Below are 18,598 nucleotides of genomic sequence, written 5' to 3' on the forward strand. Positions count from 1 at the left end.
AAAAAATAAAAACAAATAAATAAATTATTTTTTTAAAAAAGCTGGTATATCACACACAGAACAGCTTAGCAGTCTGCTCAAAATATTCAAAACCAACAAAACCTTATAGAAGGACAAGATTCTATTATACATAGTCTGTACTGAAGTCATAAGCATCATCTTCCTCTTCAGTCTTTACAACTATATATATATATGTTTGTAAATTAATGTGTGTATATATACATACGTACACACACACTAATTTAAACCAGACATATTGATAAGCTATGGAACTTCTCTAGTGATAACTCATTAATGCAACATTACAACCAGGGTAGTTCTAAGATCCAAGGTATTCTTTCTTGTTCCACTGCCCCAGAAAAAGCAAATGGTCTCCCTGTCCATTAAGCTGTAAGTTTAAACCACAGCAATAGAAGGGTCTGGCTACCTCCCTAAATCTGACTAACAACTTTTTATTTAGCCAGCCACTTGTGATGGCTTAAATGTCTTGCTTCGCTTCTCATGCCCTTGAGCTTAGGTGGGTGGGCTCCATCAAAATGTAGTCTCAGTAAGTACTATAAAGTTGTGCGTTGTAACAGTAATAGAGTGAATGAAGTTGGAATATTTATCCCACTTAAAGTGAAAAGTGCCACAGAATATGAGAGAATTACTAGAGCTATATTGCTGGGCTGTTTTTTTCTGCCATAATTTTCATGAGTTTTGGGGGGAAATGGACTTTTGTAGCATACAAAAATAATAGAAGAGTTCATTAGGCAGACAGAAGAGATCAAGGACTTATAAAAATCTGCACTTAGGGCCTCCCTGGTGGCGCAAGTGGTTGGGAGTCCGCCTGCCGATGCGGGGGATACGGGTTCGTGCCCCGGTCTGGGAGGATCCCATATGCCGCGGAGCGGCTGGGCCCGTGAGCCATGGCCGCTGAGCCTGCGCGTCCGGAGCCTGCGCGTCCGGAGCCTGTGCTCCGCAACGGGGGAGGCCACAACAGTGAGAGGCCCGCATACCGCAAAAAAAAAAAAAAAAAAAAAAAAATCTGCACTTAGATTCACATTGGCCTATTTCAACATTTCAAAATCATTATAGCTTTTTCTGCTGTCATTTCCAGCCTGAGTCTCCATCTCTAATCTAAAATAGAGCAGGACAATTCATTAAATTGGCATGACATTTATTAGCCACTGAATCTTTCTACTCATGAGTTGAGAAGGAATTTCAGATATGCCCTAGATAAGAAGCAAACCAGCAGTAAGAAAAGCTGTCAAATCTACAGGCAGTTTAATGCTGGGGAAAATGAATGTGGGAATGGTGGCAAGGCTACTCCCTCTCCATCAGAAATTGTAGAAAACCAGGAAAGAAAAAGCCATTCAAAATGAAAAGGTTGACATGAAAAGCAAAGTAAATGATATAAAAAATACAATTCCACAGGCTTCCCTGGTGGCGCAGTGGTTGAGAGTCCGCCTGCCGATGCAGGGGACACAGGTTCGTGCCCCGGTCCGGGAAGATCCCACATGCCGCGGAGCGGCTGGGCCCGTGAGCCATGGCCGCTGAGCCTGCGCGTCCGGAGCCTGTGCTCCGCAACGGGAGAGGCCACAACAGTGAGAGGCCCGCGTACCGCAAAAAAAAAAAAAAAAAAAAAAATACAACTCCAGAGAGCCAGAATACAACCCACCAGGAGTTTTGCTTCACCACCAACATAACAGTTTATAAAGCAAGAGATGAGGAAAAGAGATTGGGAAAGGTACTGAATAATGAGTGGTTTGAGGAATAGCACAGTAGTTTTCTAAAGATGCTAAACCTGGCCCATCTTACCTCATTCACAACCAAGTACTAACGTGTTGTGCCAATCAGGACTGAGAGGATGATATGGCTAAAGAAATAAGCAGTTCTTTAAAATTTTTGTTGATCAGCACCTTTAATCAAATGGGTGTTTCAGGCTTCTGGTTCCCACTAAACCAAGAACTGGATGCCTCCATCTCTCCTTGAAGAGAGGTCCTATTACCATAGGCTGAGACCCTGGCTACACATCTTTAGGATAAAATATCAGTAGATATAACTTATTCTTTGAATTCATGGTAAGACAGTGTTCATTAAGAACTTGCGTAGCAGATACCCTTCATGTCCCATGGTAGAATAAGGACCTTCCATCTCCTTAGCTCTATCAAGTTAAGGACTCTTGCAAGCATAATTAGAGATTTTGGTTCCTTTTCATGAAGATCTCAGTTAGGTAATCCCAAAATTTCCTCTGCAGTGTCTCATTGTTGTGGATCATGGCAGTGAGAGCTTCCCCCTGGTCCAGGCCTTGCCAGTAATCTTGCAGCCACATCTCTTTCCAGCTGAAACATCAAAATGGGAGTTGGATTACGGAACCTCAGCACAGTTATGAGTCCTACCTTTCTGTGAGTGGCCAAAGAAATCTTAAGCAGATACAGTGGTTTCTAGCTAGGACGAGGGATCCGCTTTGAGGGAAGGAAATGTGAAGTAAACCCAGTACTAGTCCAAGTGACAGGCAGTAAGCCACAAACACAAATTTATCACACAACACCCCCCTCCCACAATGAGTTAAATTTCCTGACTTTCCTGCTCTTGGTCCCCAAATGTGGAGGGAATTAAGAGGCAGGCAGGACAGGGGCCGAACTACGGACACAGTAATCTCCCTAAGAAAAGCAAGGCGTCATATTTAGATGGTTACCTTTTATGTTATACCTATTTCAATAATCAAAATGAAAGTGCAATAGTATCCAGTGTCTTGATGAGACACAACCTGAATGTTTCTCTTTTTTTAATGTGTTACATTTTTCCTTTGATAAATCATAATATTATGTTCAGCACAAACTAGATACAAATTACTTGATGTAAATTACTGGATACAAATTACCTCCACTCCCAGGACCAAACTGTGCCAGCCCTCTGCTGCCATCCACTGTCCAAGGTGATCTCTGCAGGACATTCTAGCAGTCTCTCTTTCTCAAGGCTAATAATCTTTTATCACGCCTCCCCCAACAGGTGTGTTTTGCTGCAAGTGGCTTCAACATTTTCCCACCCCACCTCCCATGCTGACCTTGTTTCCCAATGTCACTACCTTCTGCCACCTACTGCAGTAGCCCCCTCACTTCCCTTCCAATCCACACTGCCCACCATTGTTAATCATCCTTTGAAAGCATCCCTTCTACTCTGTCTAGGACAAACGTATAATTTATCATTCAAATCAGGGTAATTTTAAGAGTGAAAGGAGGTGTGTTAATAGTTACACCAGGTTAACAGGTATAAACCCCGATTGTTGCAAACAAACCTCCCTCAGAATACTCTCTTCTGTATTTCTCATCCCCAGCCCCACCATGCTGAAGGTGCTCCATAAATAGCTGAGTTGATTTTCAGGACAGTCCAGCTCCAGAGCCTAGTATTCAGAATATGTACAACCTGGCCCAGCTTTGTCTCTCCCCCATTGCTTCCCTGAACGGGCCCTCTGCTCTAGTTGAAGCTTGTTTTGAACTACTGCAAACATTGTTTACAAAAGCTGATTTTTGTATGTTGTTGCCCTGAACGACATCTCACATCTTTTACTGAGCTTTCGCAGTTTGTCTTATCCCCACAACTAGACTCTTGATACCTTAAAGGCAGAGTGATCCCATGTCATAATTTCCTTATACAACATCCCCTCAGCACCTAGTGCTCATTTATTGCCTGCAGGAAGCAAGTCAGTATATCATTTGATTTGACAGCCACAGGGGACCCCAGCTACCCTTACCTGTCATTCTCAGGAATCTCTTCCACACTGCCAAAGCCAGGTGTGGGCACTGGGCAGTCCATGTGTGAGGGCTGGGCAATATGAGGCTCAGGGACAGGGATGTCCCCAGGAGAGGCTGCATGGGCCTTCTCGGCATCCAGCCGAGCCAGTTCGTGGTCACAGACGAAACACTCGAAGCCGTTAAGGTAGTTAGGCAGTAAAGGATCATTCACTCCCCACTCCCGCTGCTTCAGACTATCCAGAAGGAACTGGTTGGTGATGCCCCCAGGCTGCTTGTATGCCAGGTATTTCATATATTCCTCATCATTTTTGTCCAGAAAGTCAATAAACTCTGCCAGCTTCTGCGGCGACTCAAAGTCGTCAATGAGGATGATGGAGTGATTGTTGGGCACCCAGTCCCTCACAGAGGGAGAGCCGCGGTACACAGGCACAGCACCGAGGTGCATGGGGCGCCACAGTTTTTCCGTCATGTAGTCGTCACAGATGGCATTTTCGAGGGCCAAATGAAACTTATAGCGGGACAAGAAGGCCAAGAGTTCTGGATCCTCAGTGGTGGCTGTGGCTGTGTCCTGTAGCCGCGGCGTGGGCAGCTCCCGATTCTTCAGGCATTTCCCATATGAGTCCACCTGAGTGGGGTACAGCACGCCGTCAAGAGGGTATGGGTAATGTATATATGGACATATATACACTACCATATGTAAAATAGATAGCTAGTGGGAAGCGGTCGCATAGCACAGGGAGATCAGCTAGGTGGTTTGTGACCACCTAGAGGGGTGGGATAGGGAGGGTGGGAGGGAGGGAGACGCAAGAGATATACGGGGATATATGTATATGTATAACTGATTCACTTTGTTATAAAGCAGAAACTAACACACCATTGTAAAGCAACTATACGCCAATAAAAATGTTAAAAAAAAATATATATATGGCACGTCGGCCTGGACACCAGGGGTCGCGGCCTCAGCCCGGCGCGCCACCCTCCCCTTCCCGCCCCGCCCTCACCCACCGGGATGTAGCGCATGAGCTCGCGCACGTAGCGGTCCCGGTCCGCAGGCACGTCGCAGTGGGACTGTAGATAGAGCAGCGGCGCGTAGCCCCGGCGGCGCCAGTCCGCGCGTTCCGGGAGCGGAAGCGCCGCGCGGCGCAGATAGGCGGTCCCGGGCAGCCACTGCAGCGGCAGCGGGTAGTCCGAGTGACGGCTGAAGGTGGCGGTAAGATTGAAGAGGCGGATGCCCGGACTGTGGCTCAGCAAGAAGTTGTTGAGGGGCGACTCCTCGTGCAGGAGCGCCCAGCTCTGGTGCGCCAAGCGCGGCAGCGGCGCTTCGGACGCGCGGAAGTCGGTGCCGTAGAAGAGCAGGGCGCGCGTCCGCGAGTCTCCCCGCACCCGTCGGTCCCGGGACGCCACGCACGCGCCGCGCGCGCACTCGATGCGCTCCGAGTCGCCCGGGAAGTGAGGAAACAGCCCTGGGCTCCACCATAGCAGCACCGGCAGGTCCACCGCCTCCCCAATCCCCGGCCGCAGGGTCCCCGGACCACGCGCCACCCCCACTGCGCCCAGTGCGGAGGGAGGCCGGAAAACTGCGCCGTCCCACGGCTCCGCCCACTCCACCTCCCCGCCGGTCTCCCCCTCCGCCACGGGTCTTGAGCCGCTAGCCGCACAGACACTAAGCACTCCCAGGGCGGCAAGCACAGCCCCCGTGCGGCCGGCCCCCATGTCTATACTGACAGCCGAAGCCCCTCAGGAACAGGCCCCGCCTCGCGGTGAATCGCGACGGGACGAGGTCCTACGCCACAGGGGCACATGGCGCATGCGCAGCTCAGTGGCCACCTCAGCCGGCCACTTCGCGGGAGCCGCTAATCCTGGCAGGAAGTACTGCAAGGAAAGTGATACGTCACAGATAAGACTGAGGCTGCTGGTTACATCTTAATTTATTTTATTTCTTTACAAATTAAAGATGCATTGAAAAATAAACCAACGAAGAGAAATGAGAGGTCCAGAGCAGGGGCGTCCCGGGCTGGGAGCAGGCAAGCCTGGCCACCATCAAGCCTAGCCCTTGTCCTGCCCCAGCTAGGTGGGGTTGGAAGATAACTGTCAGCCACTCTGTCAGTACGAAAGCCTGAGTGGTGTCCTCGCAGGAGAGACTAGCCACCTCTGCCTCTCTCCCCAACAACCTCCAGCTTGGAGAGTAATGCTTCCAGCGGGAGCTCAGAGTGGGATGCGGGCTGGCTCTGTGAGGTATTGCAAGTTGATGGCCAGGCTCCCTACAGAACCATCCAGTGTTGGGGCCTCTCCAGCTGGAAAGGAGGCTGATACCACTACCAGGTCTTAATATACTTTGCAACTCTGTTCCCAGGCTCACTCATTTCTGATTACGTGCCTCTATTCACCAAGTGATCACCAATCATTTCAGGAGAGAGAAAGACCAGTGGAAGCAGAGCAAGAAAGCTAATCAACCACCCTCAGTCACTCTGAGTTGGCTGTTGACTTCCAGGCCCAAGAAGACTGACCACTTTTCTCTCTACCATCTACGGTCTATACCCCAGCTCTTGTGCACCTGTAGGTATGTTTATCCCTAATATAGGAAGTTGTTGATGACAATGAGCTGAATTAGCAGCCCCTCCCCCTAATACCCTGGGATCCTCACTCCTTCCTGCCTGCCCTTCTCTTCTTGGAGGCTGGTCCAAAGGGACACATAATATTATTAGGGTCTGGATGGCTCCAAATCCCCCAACACCAAATCATATACAGTGAACTGAGAAACTACATTCATTATGACAGGATTAGCAGGAAAATGAGGGTAAAGTGAGGGGACAGGGGCACCTTCCAACAGCAGGACATGACAGAGTGGTAGGATACTTGAGCCCAGAAAGAAGGTGTCTCCTTATACCACCCCCTCCCCCCAAAGAGACTGAGGTCAGCTTATATGACTTATAATATATGGAACTGTCCCAATTTCTCTGCTGTCCCGGGGTACTTTCTGGAAGCTGGCCTGGACCCTATGCTGTTTACCCACATGCTCTAGCTCAGTAGCTGCCGAATCTCCTTGTGCATATGACAGAGAAAGTCAACATAGGATGCTCCGCCGCTCAGGCTCTTGTCTTCCACCAGGAAGTGTTTGAACAGTGTCTCCAGCTTGTCCTCTTGTTTCACCACAATAAGCTACGGCCAGAACACAGGGTCATGAGGCAGGGCTAAAGGGAATTAAACATGCCCTGAAATCCCATTACCTAGTCACTTACTCCCCATCCCCCTTCCCAGTGAGGACTTGACAAGGTAAGAAATCCAGGTTCAGATCAGTGTTACCTTCATGTACCGTGATCTCTGTGCCCTCAAACTGTCAATGAGGCCTTGCACCTTCTTGGACAGCAGATTATCCAGAACTGGCAGAACACTCTGGAACACAAAATTCATTTATCCTTATGGTAAGGTATGCTGAATCCAGAAGTGAAGACGGGGCAGCACAGATTTATGCATTATCTGAAATATGGAAGCCTGTGAAGAATGACAGCACCCTCCCTCTCTAAGTGTACCCTGCTATTTAAGGGAATGAGCACACTTTTCTTGGCTCCTAACTCATATCACAGAGTCTACTTCCACACCCACATTCTCCTTGACTCCCTGCCCTCACCAAGCCACTGGTGATCTGACTGAAGGAGGAGACACCGAAGAGGCTCTGGACAACACCCTGTTGGACACTTGCTCCCACCCAGAGGAAGAGGTTGAGCCCATTCTCCAGCAAATATATATCCCTGTTGCTTAGACGCTCTTCAGATGCTCGAACTGCTGGTGGTTCAGTGGTATTCTCAATGGGAGACTTTGTCTAGACAAAAGGAAGGGGGCAAAAGGTTACCAAGGACCATAAGACTTGTTTGCCCACCCACACCCCCATCCTCCACCCCCATACACATGACATTTCAGAAAGCTAAGCACCTGAGTAACTCTCAGTATGAAAATATTCCATCAGATAAGATAGGTAAAAAATTAATGAGTGTCAGACACAGACAATATTAATCCTTCCCTTCCTCCTCCTATGATGTGCCTTTCTCACTACAATGTCTCACACTCCAGCACTCAGTCGCACCAACGGTAGGAGCCGAGGATAGAAGAAGACATTGGTCTCAGCCACATCCATGGAGGTAACCAGCTGTCGGACATAGGCCCGGTCATCAGTAGTGACTTCAGCTCCAGGCTGCAGGACATCACTCTTCAATACACAGTTCAGGTAAACTGGGAGTAGCTTCATGCACTCAGGAAGGATCAACTAAGGGGGTTATCAAAACAAAGTCAATGATCATGAGAAATCCCTCCCAATGCAAAAATGTATCCCAACAACTCCTCCACCAAAATGCTTGCCCTACCTGTCCTGCAGAGGAGGGGCTGGCACAGTTCTTTCTGTAACAGGCCAAGATCTGGGCACACTGAGTGATAAGAGTGTCACGAACAGTCTTCACAGGGCTGTTCAGGACCCCCCGGTATGCTGGATAGGAAAGGGAGACAGCAGTCACTGGGCAGCCACTCCATCAAACGTGCCTTCCCACCATCACGCCCACTCAGGAATGCTGAACTGTGGACCATCCTGGACCTTTCTCTTAGCCCCAATCCCACCCTGCCCTGCCTCTGCCCTCACCAAACTTGGCCATGTAGTTGATGAGCGTGTCAGTCTCACAGTTTCGATACAGATCAGCCAGCTGAGTGCAGCAGTTGAGGGCCAGGTTGTGGATGCGGAGCCGTCGCTGCCCTGCACAGCTGGTGTAGAGCAGGGCACACTAGGGCAAGGGAGAAAGGGGGAATTCACATCCCTCCCTCAGCATAGCCCTCGGAAAACTGCCTCTGCTATGTTATTAAACTAGAAGACAGACATGAGCCATCCCTTCTCCAGCCTCTTCTAGTCTTCTCTACCCACCCCTCACCCCCTTCCCTACAGCCTATTTATATCCAGGGAAATGACCGTGGACACTTCGTCCCCAACCCCTGCCTCCTGCCCCCTACCTGCAGGAGGGCTCCATTCTCTTCATTGAGCCGATCGTCATGCTTGAACTCCACAGTCACCGTCTTGTCCCCATCCAGCCCAGCCAGCTCCACATCTGTTGTGTTGTTCATGTAGAAAGCCCCAAAGAAATCTACAGCACGGATACCTGAGGCCACATGGACAGGGCTAAAGGTATGACAGGTGCCTCCCTCCAGACTGAGCCCCCCCACCTGCTCTTCTCCAACTAGGACTGACCAGTGCTTGTCCGGACCCGCATCACAGCATCAAAGCCAACGACCTTCTGTACATCCCGACGCAGGTCACTCAGGAACCGTTCCTGGTCATTTTCCACCTGCATCCCCCCAGGCTCAGAGTCACATCACTGACTACATATAAACAATCTCCCTGCACCCCCTCCACTCTACAAGCCTGCAGAATCGTTAATGACAGTAACAGTGAAGATAATGATGTTGATGATAATGATAGCTTTTAAGCACTTATTACATATTACATGCCAGGTATCACATTAAGTGCCTTACATATAATTACTTAATCCTGATGACAAATCCTAATTACTAACTATAAAAATCCCATTTTGTAGATGAAGAAACAAAGGAGAGAATAATTAAGTAATTTATCCTAGGTCACACAGCTGGTAAATGGTAGGGCCAGAATGTCAACCCGGGACTGATTCCAAGCCCCGTGCTCCTGACTGCCACACTCTCTTCTGTACACTGTGCAGTCTTCTCCCCCAACGCTATTCCTATTAATGAGTCAGCAGCTAAGGGGCCACTCCACATGCAGGCAGGCATTCACAGTCCTGCTTCCACCTGCCACCCAGAGTCCCATGCCGTACCTGAAAGCAAGCGTATTTATAGACAGAGCCACCAGTGAGCTGGGGTACAACAGAGAGCGTGGCCACATCCACATACTGGTTAGGGAAGAGGAAGAGGTCTACGCAGCAGCCTTGGGCCACACACTCTTTGGCCAGGGTCTGATAGGCACCTGTCTGAGGCTGGAACAGAGTCTGGGGAAGAACAGAAAATAATGTTCAAAGATCCCAGTTCCACCCTGCTTGAGAAGTGTATATGCTGTATATGTAATGTGGGATATTCAAGGACATGTAAGACTTCAGATCTACCTCTCAGTTTGCAATAGTAACAGAACAGTCTCTTAAAAAAAAAAAAAAAAAGTCTACCAAGGGCTTTGGGATGGGGTAGAGGTGTGGGAGCAGTGGAGGTGGTTGGCAGTCACGGATGTGACATGTGAAAGGGCAGAGGATCCAGTCCCAGTCCCCCTCAAGAAAGTTAAGAGTACTGCATTGTGAAGAGACAGCATGTTCCTCTGTAATAGAAAGTCCTCCCCACAGCTCCCAATCCCACACCTTCTCCTTGTCTGTGTTGATCAACTTCCTGTCGTCTCTGTTCTTCAGTTTCCCTGGGGCCTCTGCAATGGGCAGGGAGGTGTGGAACAGAAAGAGCTTCCCTGCACACTCAGCAGCCTAGAAAAGAAGAGAGATCTACTTGTCCATTCTTTCCTTTATTCATCCATTATTCATTCATCCCTTCCCTCGTCATTTACTCAGTGCCAACTATGTCAGACAAGCTGACTCACTGCACAGCCATCAATCACTGAAGATACAGGGGTTGTATCCTAGGGGGTAAGATGGTCAGAAGACAGTGTTGCAGAGGTGGCTGCCAGGGACTTGAGCCTTACCTTCAGAGCCTCCATCCCAGCCTGGATAACTGGGGCAAATACTGTCTCTGTCTCCCTTGTGTCTGCAAACATTTCTGGAATCTGATCCAATAAGCTGAAGAGATAGGTGATAGGAGGCAATCAAAATTGCTATCCAAATTTCAAATCCCTCAATTCCCTGAAGAGTCATCTGGCCCCCAGACTCTGAGAACTCCTGAGGCACAGCCTCTGTCCATCCACTGAACCCTCTGCTCAACTCTCTGGCTTTCTGTAGTTGTACCCACCCCACCCCTGCTTTACCCCCCCAGTCTAACTCCTACCTGGTGATGACTGCTTGAGACTCATTGACATTGACCAGGAAGCCATCCAGCAGTGGCACAAACATGTCACCCACATCAGATACAACCATCATTTGTGGCTGGGCCAATGAGCTCTTCACATTGTAGAAGTGGAGCACCTTATTATAGGTGACAAAGCCAACGCGGATTGCTGACTCTTCTGCCCCGCCCTCCCTGTAGAAGGTGACATTGTTACCCACGGTTGCCACCTCCTCCACCACCCAACTTCATGACATCAGGATCCATGATGTGCTGGTTAACCCAGCCACCCACCCCTAAGCCCCCTCCCCAGGCATCATTATCCAATGGAAGCACCTTGGCTCCTAACTCTCACCTAGGCAGGAAGTCTAACAGTGACTTGAGCTCCTCACAGAGGAGCCTAACAAGACCACTCCTGATGGCATTGTAGGAGACGTCAATCATGAAGATGAAGGCAGGAGGGCTGGGGAACTTATTGTTCTGCAAAGGAAGGAAATGTTGGCGGCGGTCGGGGGGAGAGGGGTATTAGTAAGCAGGTCAGTTGACTAGAGAGAAGTCAACACCAAAGGGGACAATGACGGGGTGAGGGAAATGACCACAGCAAGTCTTAGCTGTCTCATTGTCCACCCACTGCTGCTCCCCACGCTACCTTCCCTCACCTTGCAGTAATCTACAGTGGCCAAGAATTCATAAGAACCCAGGGACAGCTCAGGACGGTCATAAGCATCCACACGTTTGCCGGTATGATCCAGATGTTGAAAATACTGGGGGGGAACTGTGGGGAGTAGGGCAGAGTGTTACTCAAAGGTCCACGCTCAACCTTAGTTGGGTCCTGGCTGAGCTCACTCTATTGCCCCACATCCCCACAGGCGCCTTATTTCCCCAACCCCTGAACCAACGGACCCTCATCTATCTAACTAGAAAGAGAACAATGAAGATGCAATCCAGATCCCCCCCAACCCCATCTCTGTGAACATACCATCGTTGATACAGCTGCAAAAGCAGCACTGGAAGCGCCTCCCTCCCTCAACAAACTGCATGAAAGGGCACATGTATGCTTTGCAGCGATTGCAGCGCAAAGGACCAGATTCCCCGTGGTCGACGACATACGGTGAAGCCTAAAGAGCAAAGGGGAGGGGCTCAGACATAGAGGGAAGCTACAGCAGTGGCAACAGATGAGGAGGAACAACCTGGAGGGAGAAGGGCATGGCTCAGATGGTTTGCCTGGGGAGGGAGCAGAGAGAAGGGGAATGAGGACAAATGTCAAATGTCCCTAAGGAATGTCCCTAAGTCTAAATTCTATAGTCCCCTCTCCTTACTCCTCATCTCTAGAATTTCACTTCTTCTGGAAAGAGAAGAGCAACTGTGGAACTGGCCCAAACAAACCAGGGGCTGACATGGACGTATGAGGAGAAAACCAGAGATTACCCAGGATTCTCATTTCTGGCCCAATCTTCAATCCCCTTCATTCCTGCTCTAGGATCTTGACTCCTACCTCCTTTCCCAACAAAGTATCTATGACATTTGTCCTCCCAAATCCCTGGATTTCTGTGAGCCTACTGATGCCCAGGCAGATGTCACCCTACAGATAAGAGACCAGCAGCCAAGTGTCCAACCATCCCCACTGAGACCCAGGAAAAGAGAAAGAGAAAAACACAGAACAAGACAGGGAAGCAGGATGTAAAGTGAGCCGTGAGTATCCAGTTATAGAGAAATCCACCCCAAGTTTATTAAGCTAGGCATGAACATGAGGGTATCCTACCAAGGCCTGGCAGAGCAGCTGCCAAGCTCTCTTTCAATGCTGATTCCAGGTATTGGGGTGACAGATCATGGCCCAAACCAGGTAAGAGAAGGACTACTGGATCTTAATCTACCTTTTTCCTTAATATGCTGTCCTAACATCTCGACCTACCTGGGATGACAGGACAGCACACAAGAAAAACAGAATGATGTGCTTCTCTTCATCTGGAGACGACCATGCTATGAGAGGCTCCTGCAGCCAGCTGTCTTCTCCCCTGCAAGCTGGCCTTGACTCTTTCCATAATGTGTTTCCCCTGTGGACTCTGCTCCCATCCAGCAATTTCTTGGGCTTTTACTCTCATCCCTACCACCCCCTTCAGGCATGGGCCCTGTGATAGAAAGCTATTGAAGATATTCGCCCCTCCCGCCCAACCAAGACTTCTTCCATTGTGACTGCCAGAATCACATCTAGGAAGAAGTCTCACTCCCCACTCCCCCTCCCTTCCTCCCTTTCATTATACTCTAGTCCCTTCCCTGACTCACCTCCTCTGGGGGCAGCCTTGCCAGCGGCTTTATGACAGCTGCCAGGGGCACCTGAGCCTGCTTAGCCATGTCAGATGTGCAAGGGATATTATAGGATGTGCATCGGATGTATCGGGGACTTGCATTCCCTGAAGAGGAGGTAGAAAAGCTGAGTCAGATCACAGAATCACTCCAGACACTGGCTCTCCATTGCCAATCCACCCCATCATCCCAACAAATGCTAGAGCTGATGGTGGCTTTTTCCCCCTAGACACCAATGAGGGACTGGTCTCTGATTAAAGACTGACAAAGCCCCATCCATAAGCTGATAATGCTGGAGAAAAAGTCCCCGCAGGGAGTAATTAATGCCCTCTCACCTTGGTCTTTCACGAGGAAGTTGGTGGTGACTAAGGGTGGCACCTGGCCCCGCACTCCAGTAACAAATGGCTCTGAACCCCGGTTGTTCCTGTCATCCTCAATAACCTGAATCTGTAGGGAAGAGGTGAAATGAATGAAGTGACAGATGAAAAGGGAGTAGCAGGTCGCAGAGAGCCAGAAGAAAGAAACACTGGAGCTGCAGCACAGAAACTAATAATTTGCCAAGGAACACGCCTCATGCACCAGGTCTGGTCTCCTTTAGGAGATCATATAAAATGCTGTAATACCAATCTTCCACTCCACAGTCAGCAGCAACATGCTGGACAGGCAACATTGAGAAAGGGCTTCTTTATGAATCACCCTGATCCCAATAAATGGTGAGCACCCTGTTATAATACCTACTCCAGGAAAGCTCCAGCTCTTATCACAAGCCTTCAAACATGATCAGATTCCACTTCCCTCCCCCATCAAGCCTCTGCCTCCCCTTCTCTTCCCAAGACACATTCTGAATCAGAGCAGGAGAACAGACAACGGCAACCATGTAAAAATGAAATCTACCTGGAATGACTCTACACTCAATGAAAGTAGAAGGGACAGGGTAAGGAGAGGATTACACAGCAGGAAATGATCAGGTAAGGTGAGGAAGTAGATGCTGCCTTATTTTCAGGTAAGCATCAGTGTGTAAATATGGGAGAAGAGGATATTATAGCCCAATCCTCAGTCCCCCACATTTTGACAGATCCAGCAAAGGAAAAAAAAAAAGATCTTGCAAAGCTGGTGATCAGACCTTCATGCAGGCTGATAACCTTTGGTCAGTTACTTCAAGATGGGTTTGGTAAAACCAGAAAAAGTAAAGGGAGAATAAGACTCTGTATCCCATAGCAGAAAGAGTTGAAGCTTAGAAATATATCAGAGTCAAACAGACTCTCCAGATGAGAAAGCGGCCCACACTTTCTCAAACCAGCTGTCCCCTCCCCGTAAGAAATGAGTTTCCCAAATTTGTACATTAGTAGCCACCTACCCACATGTTTCTCTACAACAAGCAGTAGACAAATCAAACCCAAAAGGGAAAGATCTACTGTTCAGTTTTGTCCTGTTCCATCCTATGTCACATGCAGGCTCCTGAAGGGGCCAGCAGAACTAAAACCAAAGCTTAATATGCCATCTGACCCCGCCCTTCAATCCTGACCTTCTACCATCCCATACTTAAAGGCACTGCTAACAGCTTGCTACTTCTTCATTATATGGTGACTCGAGGCATGCACATCCTTCTAGCTTGTAAAAGCAAGGGTCTAGAAGGACTAAGGGAAGAGGATGCGGAGGGATGGACATGGTGGATGAGGTGAAGATGAGGTCACAGGCATGCATGGGTGACATTAACACAGGGATGACACACACACACCCACCCCCTGCACTTACTGGACTAGGAATGGCATCAGGGTCTATTCTGTGCCTGGTTTTCTGCTGAGGAGGCAGCTCATTGAGTTGCTTTTAGTGTTTTAATAATAAAGGCAGCAGGGGAATAGAGGGAGGGAGACAAAAGAACAAGAAGCAGATGTTACTTCTCTCAGCCCTGATGAGTTAGACATGAACAGCTGGAGCCCAGCTCATACTGCTGAAATCAGGCCCCCCCTAGATCAGAAATTCCAAATTTTTCTGGGCCAAAAAAGAGCCTTTAATGACTCAGGCTATGATGTAGAAAGATAAGGAAGGGGGCAAATAGGAGGCAAGAGGAGTTATACGGAGGGGCTGAATGGGAGAAATTTTAAGAAGGAAGAAGAGGGATGTTCCCTCCAAAAGGCCAAGCCTCCCATGTAAGAACTATTCTTATGCTGAAAGAAGCCTCACATCCAACCAGACTCTCCTTCTCACTAAAGGAGGGAAAAGGAAAGAGGGACTGCTTAATCCTCTAGAGTCGCCCTTTGCCAACTGGGTCCCTCACCATGATAGTTCCCCAAAGGAAGAGGGAAGAGAACAGAATGGAATATGACAATGGCTAAGCATGGTGAGGTAATTGACATAGCAAATGTTGCAGACAGAACTATAAAGTGGCCTCCACTTGGGAGTACAGTACCTGCCTCTATTCTGTGTATGATGAGGAAGGCCTGAGTATTCTGATGGCTCTAAGGGTGAGATTCACCCTTTTCCTGGGAGAAGCAACTTCCCCACATTGCCCTTGAAATTGTAGATCACTATTCCCCATCCACACAGCAGCAGGCTAACAAGCAAAAGTATTGGAGGCTTCCTCCTAAAACACCGTCCAAGTAGGGGCAGAGAGAATCCAGAGAGGCTTTCCTTTTCTTACCACCTAACACCAGAGAATTTCCACCAGCTCTACCCATTAAGAAGACTGCTATCCTACTAGATCTAAGAGGACAAGACCTGGACCCACCCACTACTCCACAGAAGAGCAGAGGTTACCGTGCTCTGTCCAGCAGTGACAGAATGCAGCACTCAACCCAGAGCTCTACTGATACTGCTGATCACTCCTGGTTTCCCTTCCTTTCCTGCCCAGCTATGAAGTAAAAGTGCCCCCAAAAGACTTCTAGGACTTCAAGTTCTAGTTAAAGAGTCAAAGATTGCATCTAGGTGGCTTCCCTGGTGGCGCAGTGGTTGAGAGTCCACCTGCCGATGCAGGGGACACGGGTTCGTGCCCTGGTCCGGGAAGATCCCACATGCTGCGGAGCGGCTGGGCCCGTGAGCCATGGCCACTGACTGCGCGTCCGGAGCCTGTGCTCCGCAACGGGAGAGGCCACAGCAGTGAGAGGCCCACGTACCGAGAAAAAAAAAAAAAAAAAATTACATCTAGGTTCTACACCTACAAGATGATGAACAAAAAGGAAAATCAGAAAAGGCTAGGCAAACATCTCTTCTAGGTTGACTCACTTATCTGGCAGCCACAAGCATCTTCCCCAGGACCACATAAGTATCTACTTACAGGGCTTGGGATGGCATCAGGGTCCAGGCGCTTAGGAGGCAATGGTTGAGGAGGCCCAGGCTGACTTCCAAAAGCGGCTGCTCCTGGGTAGGGACTTCCATAATTGGACTGAGGGCCCCGGGTTGGTCCAAAGGAACCTAAGAGACAAGGACACAAGGTTGATGAACAAATTATTCCTTCTCTATCTCTTCTTAAGGCCTCACGGAAATTACTAGACTCCTATAAATGTAGAATTGAGAGGTACAGTAATGACCATTCAGAGAAAGCCCACACTATCTGAACTAAGAGAAAAAAAAAATCTTATAAACCCCAGATCCTAGTAATAATACCCTGAAGCTGTCTATCTAGTTCACTTACAAATAAAAACAACAACAAAAACACATGAACTGCTAAAGCCTTTGGCTCCTAGGTAGACCTTGGGAAAAACTCACCATTTTGTTGCAGCTGATAGCCTGGCTGCTGGGAGGAGTGCATAGGTGGTAGTGGTGGTCCTGGGGGCCCAGTCATTTGGGTGCCAGGGGGCAGAGCTTGAGGAGCAGGTGAGGACACGTGGTTGGGCTGGCTTACTGGGGGCCCCCCAAAACTCTGTCCAGGCAAGAGAGGACCAGTCATCGAAGGCATCCGAGGACCCCCTGAAGCTGGGGGTGTGAAGCTGGAGGCCTGTAGTGGGACAGATCGCTGGGGAGGCTGGGTCCCAGGATGACCCTGGGCCTGGCCAAGGGGAGGAGCTTGGCCCTGAGGATAGGAGCCATACAGACCAGAGTTAGGGAAACTTCCTGAGGCTGAGGCCAGCGATGTTGGTGGGCCTGAGAAGTAGAAGAAGTAGAGTCAGAACCCCAGTCATTCTGCCTCCTTGTTCAGTAAATCACTTTCCTTTCCACATGAGGGGCAGGAATGACTTCTCCCATCTGCTGGGGCTCAGAAGCACAAGAAATAAAAGGGATTCAGGTATAGCCCCAGAGTCTGATGCTTCTAAAAAGAAGGGGACAGTATTCCTGTGGTCACAGCTACTCACCATAGCCTAGCCCTGAAGGTGGAGAGGCTGAGGCCACAGTACCACTGATCTGCATTCCGGCCAGCTGAGCAGTCACCTGTGCACTTGTTGGGGGAGGGCCATAGGGCTGAAGCACAGCTGGCTGACTGACCACAGGGGCCAATATGCCTGACGCAAATGGCTGATACCCAGGGAGCCTGCGAAGAGAAGGAAGGCAGAGGTTTCTAGTGGGCTGAGACACCCTTCAAAGTTGGCAGGAACTCCACATCATATAGGAAACTATATTGTTTTACAGCATCTTACTCTCATGTGGGCTCTTATATGGCTTCACATTTTTATATATTTGTGAATAAATTACATTCCTCATGATCTACACTGTGATTATTCATGGCAAACCTTGTTTTCCATTAGGTTCACTCCAAAAACATGTGTCGAACACCCTCAGATCAGAGTATTATTTACTCTGCTAGTTAGATTATCACCTCCTCTACCTTAATCCTTTGTTGACAAACCACCTCAGTTCTGTAATCTGAAGCACTGAAGTAGTCGAAAGGGAAGGTGCACAGAAGCATTAACACAACAGGAGCTTAATAATGTGGGCTCAAACAAATGCAGTTTGATTGTTTAACTTTTAAACCAAAGTATCACTTAATCCTGGGAAAGATGTTAGAAATATCCATAAGATCAGAAGAGCAGGTCAGCTAAGTCTGGCATTCTATGCTAAGCAGAAAGATGATGCTAACTGTACCAGAGTTAAGGACTAGACAAACAGGACAGAAACCAGGTAGCCTTCTAGCTGGGTCTATCTAGCAAAGCCTCGTTACTTGGATAGCTGTCTTGGATACTCCCATGGTATCAGATGGCATATTAAAATATAAATTTAAAATCATTCCAATATCATTGTATACCAACTAGCAATCGCAACAGTGTTTTACAGTAATGTTACTGCAGAAATCTATAACATAGATTATTATACATAACAAGCTCCTTCTGGGGTTTCAAGAATGAATCAAATTCTTCACAACGGTAGCCTGTTACACTGAAATTCTGATTTATCCTTCCTGCTTATTTTGTCTCTACTAAATAACTAGAACTTTATTATGTTTGGTCAGCTTCTACTAGTTCTGCAGTTTCACACTTTTCATTTGTTCATTCAACTAGTATTTTCTGGGCAATATGCTAGTGAAACTTACCTCCCTAAGCTCTTTGTTGGGCTTTGCATTTTTTGTCTTCCACAGCAACAAACATACTGTTAGCCCCATGGCAGGTGCTCATAAATCCTTGTCAGAATAATTATATTCCATGGTA

General features: G+C 48.6%; 2 protein-coding genes across 4 annotated transcripts in view; both read right to left on the reverse strand.

The window, feature by feature from the left end:
- Positions 1-1,643: 1,643 nt before the first annotated feature.
- FUT11 (fucosyltransferase 11) lies at positions 1,644-5,537 on the reverse strand. The gene is made up of 3 exons (XM_060112084.1): positions 4,743-5,537; positions 3,737-4,362; positions 1,644-2,324 (listed from the first exon to the last, which is right to left on the reverse strand). Exons 1-3 carry the CDS (start codon positions 5,448-5,450, stop codon positions 2,177-2,179), a joined length of 1,482 nt encoding a protein of 493 aa, XP_059968067.1. The 5' UTR covers positions 5,451-5,537; the 3' UTR covers positions 1,644-2,176.
- Positions 5,538-5,647: 110 nt separating this feature from the next.
- The window catches only part of SEC24C (SEC24 homolog C, COPII coat complex component), a 54,245-nt gene continuing 41,294 nt past the window's right edge, over positions 5,648-18,598 (reverse strand). For all 3 annotated transcript variants that reach the window (XM_060112029.1, XM_060112012.1, XM_060112021.1), the window contains exons 4-23: positions 17,312-17,487; positions 16,728-17,102; positions 16,297-16,433; positions 13,358-13,469; positions 13,002-13,129; positions 11,698-11,836; positions 11,378-11,493; positions 11,074-11,198; positions 10,722-10,913; positions 10,423-10,516; positions 10,091-10,207; positions 9,563-9,733; positions 8,962-9,058; positions 8,727-8,872; positions 8,365-8,503; positions 8,096-8,214; positions 7,819-7,998; positions 7,366-7,557; positions 7,041-7,130; positions 5,648-6,896 (exon numbers count right to left, since the gene is read on the reverse strand). In XM_060112029.1, coding sequence (XP_059968012.1) covers positions 6,756-6,896; positions 7,041-7,130; positions 7,366-7,557; positions 7,819-7,998; positions 8,096-8,214; positions 8,365-8,503; positions 8,727-8,872; positions 8,962-9,058; positions 9,563-9,733; positions 10,091-10,207; positions 10,423-10,516; positions 10,722-10,913; positions 11,074-11,198; positions 11,378-11,493; positions 11,698-11,836; positions 13,002-13,129; positions 13,358-13,469; positions 16,297-16,433; positions 16,728-17,102; positions 17,312-17,487 — 2,986 coding nt within the window. In that variant the 3' untranslated portion in view covers positions 5,648-6,755. The remainder of the gene's footprint in view (positions 6,897-7,040; positions 7,131-7,365; positions 7,558-7,818; positions 7,999-8,095; positions 8,215-8,364; positions 8,504-8,726; positions 8,873-8,961; positions 9,059-9,562; positions 9,734-10,090; positions 10,208-10,422; positions 10,517-10,721; positions 10,914-11,073; positions 11,199-11,377; positions 11,494-11,697; positions 11,837-13,001; positions 13,130-13,357; positions 13,470-16,296; positions 16,434-16,727; positions 17,103-17,311; positions 17,488-18,598) is intronic.

This window comes from Mesoplodon densirostris, chromosome 1 (assembly GCF_025265405.1).
Source record: "Mesoplodon densirostris isolate mMesDen1 chromosome 1, mMesDen1 primary haplotype, whole genome shotgun sequence".
NCBI lineage: Eukaryota > Metazoa > Chordata > Mammalia > Artiodactyla > Ziphiidae > Mesoplodon > Mesoplodon densirostris.

What these genes read in the sequence shown, in the direction of transcription:
- FUT11 (XM_060112084.1), bottom strand. Translation starts at nt 5,450, where the DNA reads ATGGGGGCCGGCCGCACGGGGGCTGTGCTTGCCGCCCTGGGAGTGCTT. An exon ending in AGCTCATGCGCTACATCCCG is followed by an intron (nt 4,363 to 4,742) that starts GTGGGTGAGGGC and finishes TACCCCACTCAG; the next exon opens with GTGGACTCATATGGGAAATG. An exon ending in GAGATTCCTGAGAATGACAG is followed by an intron (nt 2,325 to 3,736) that starts GTAAGGGTAGCT and finishes TTGATGTTTCAG; the next exon opens with CTGGAAAGAGATGTGGCTGC.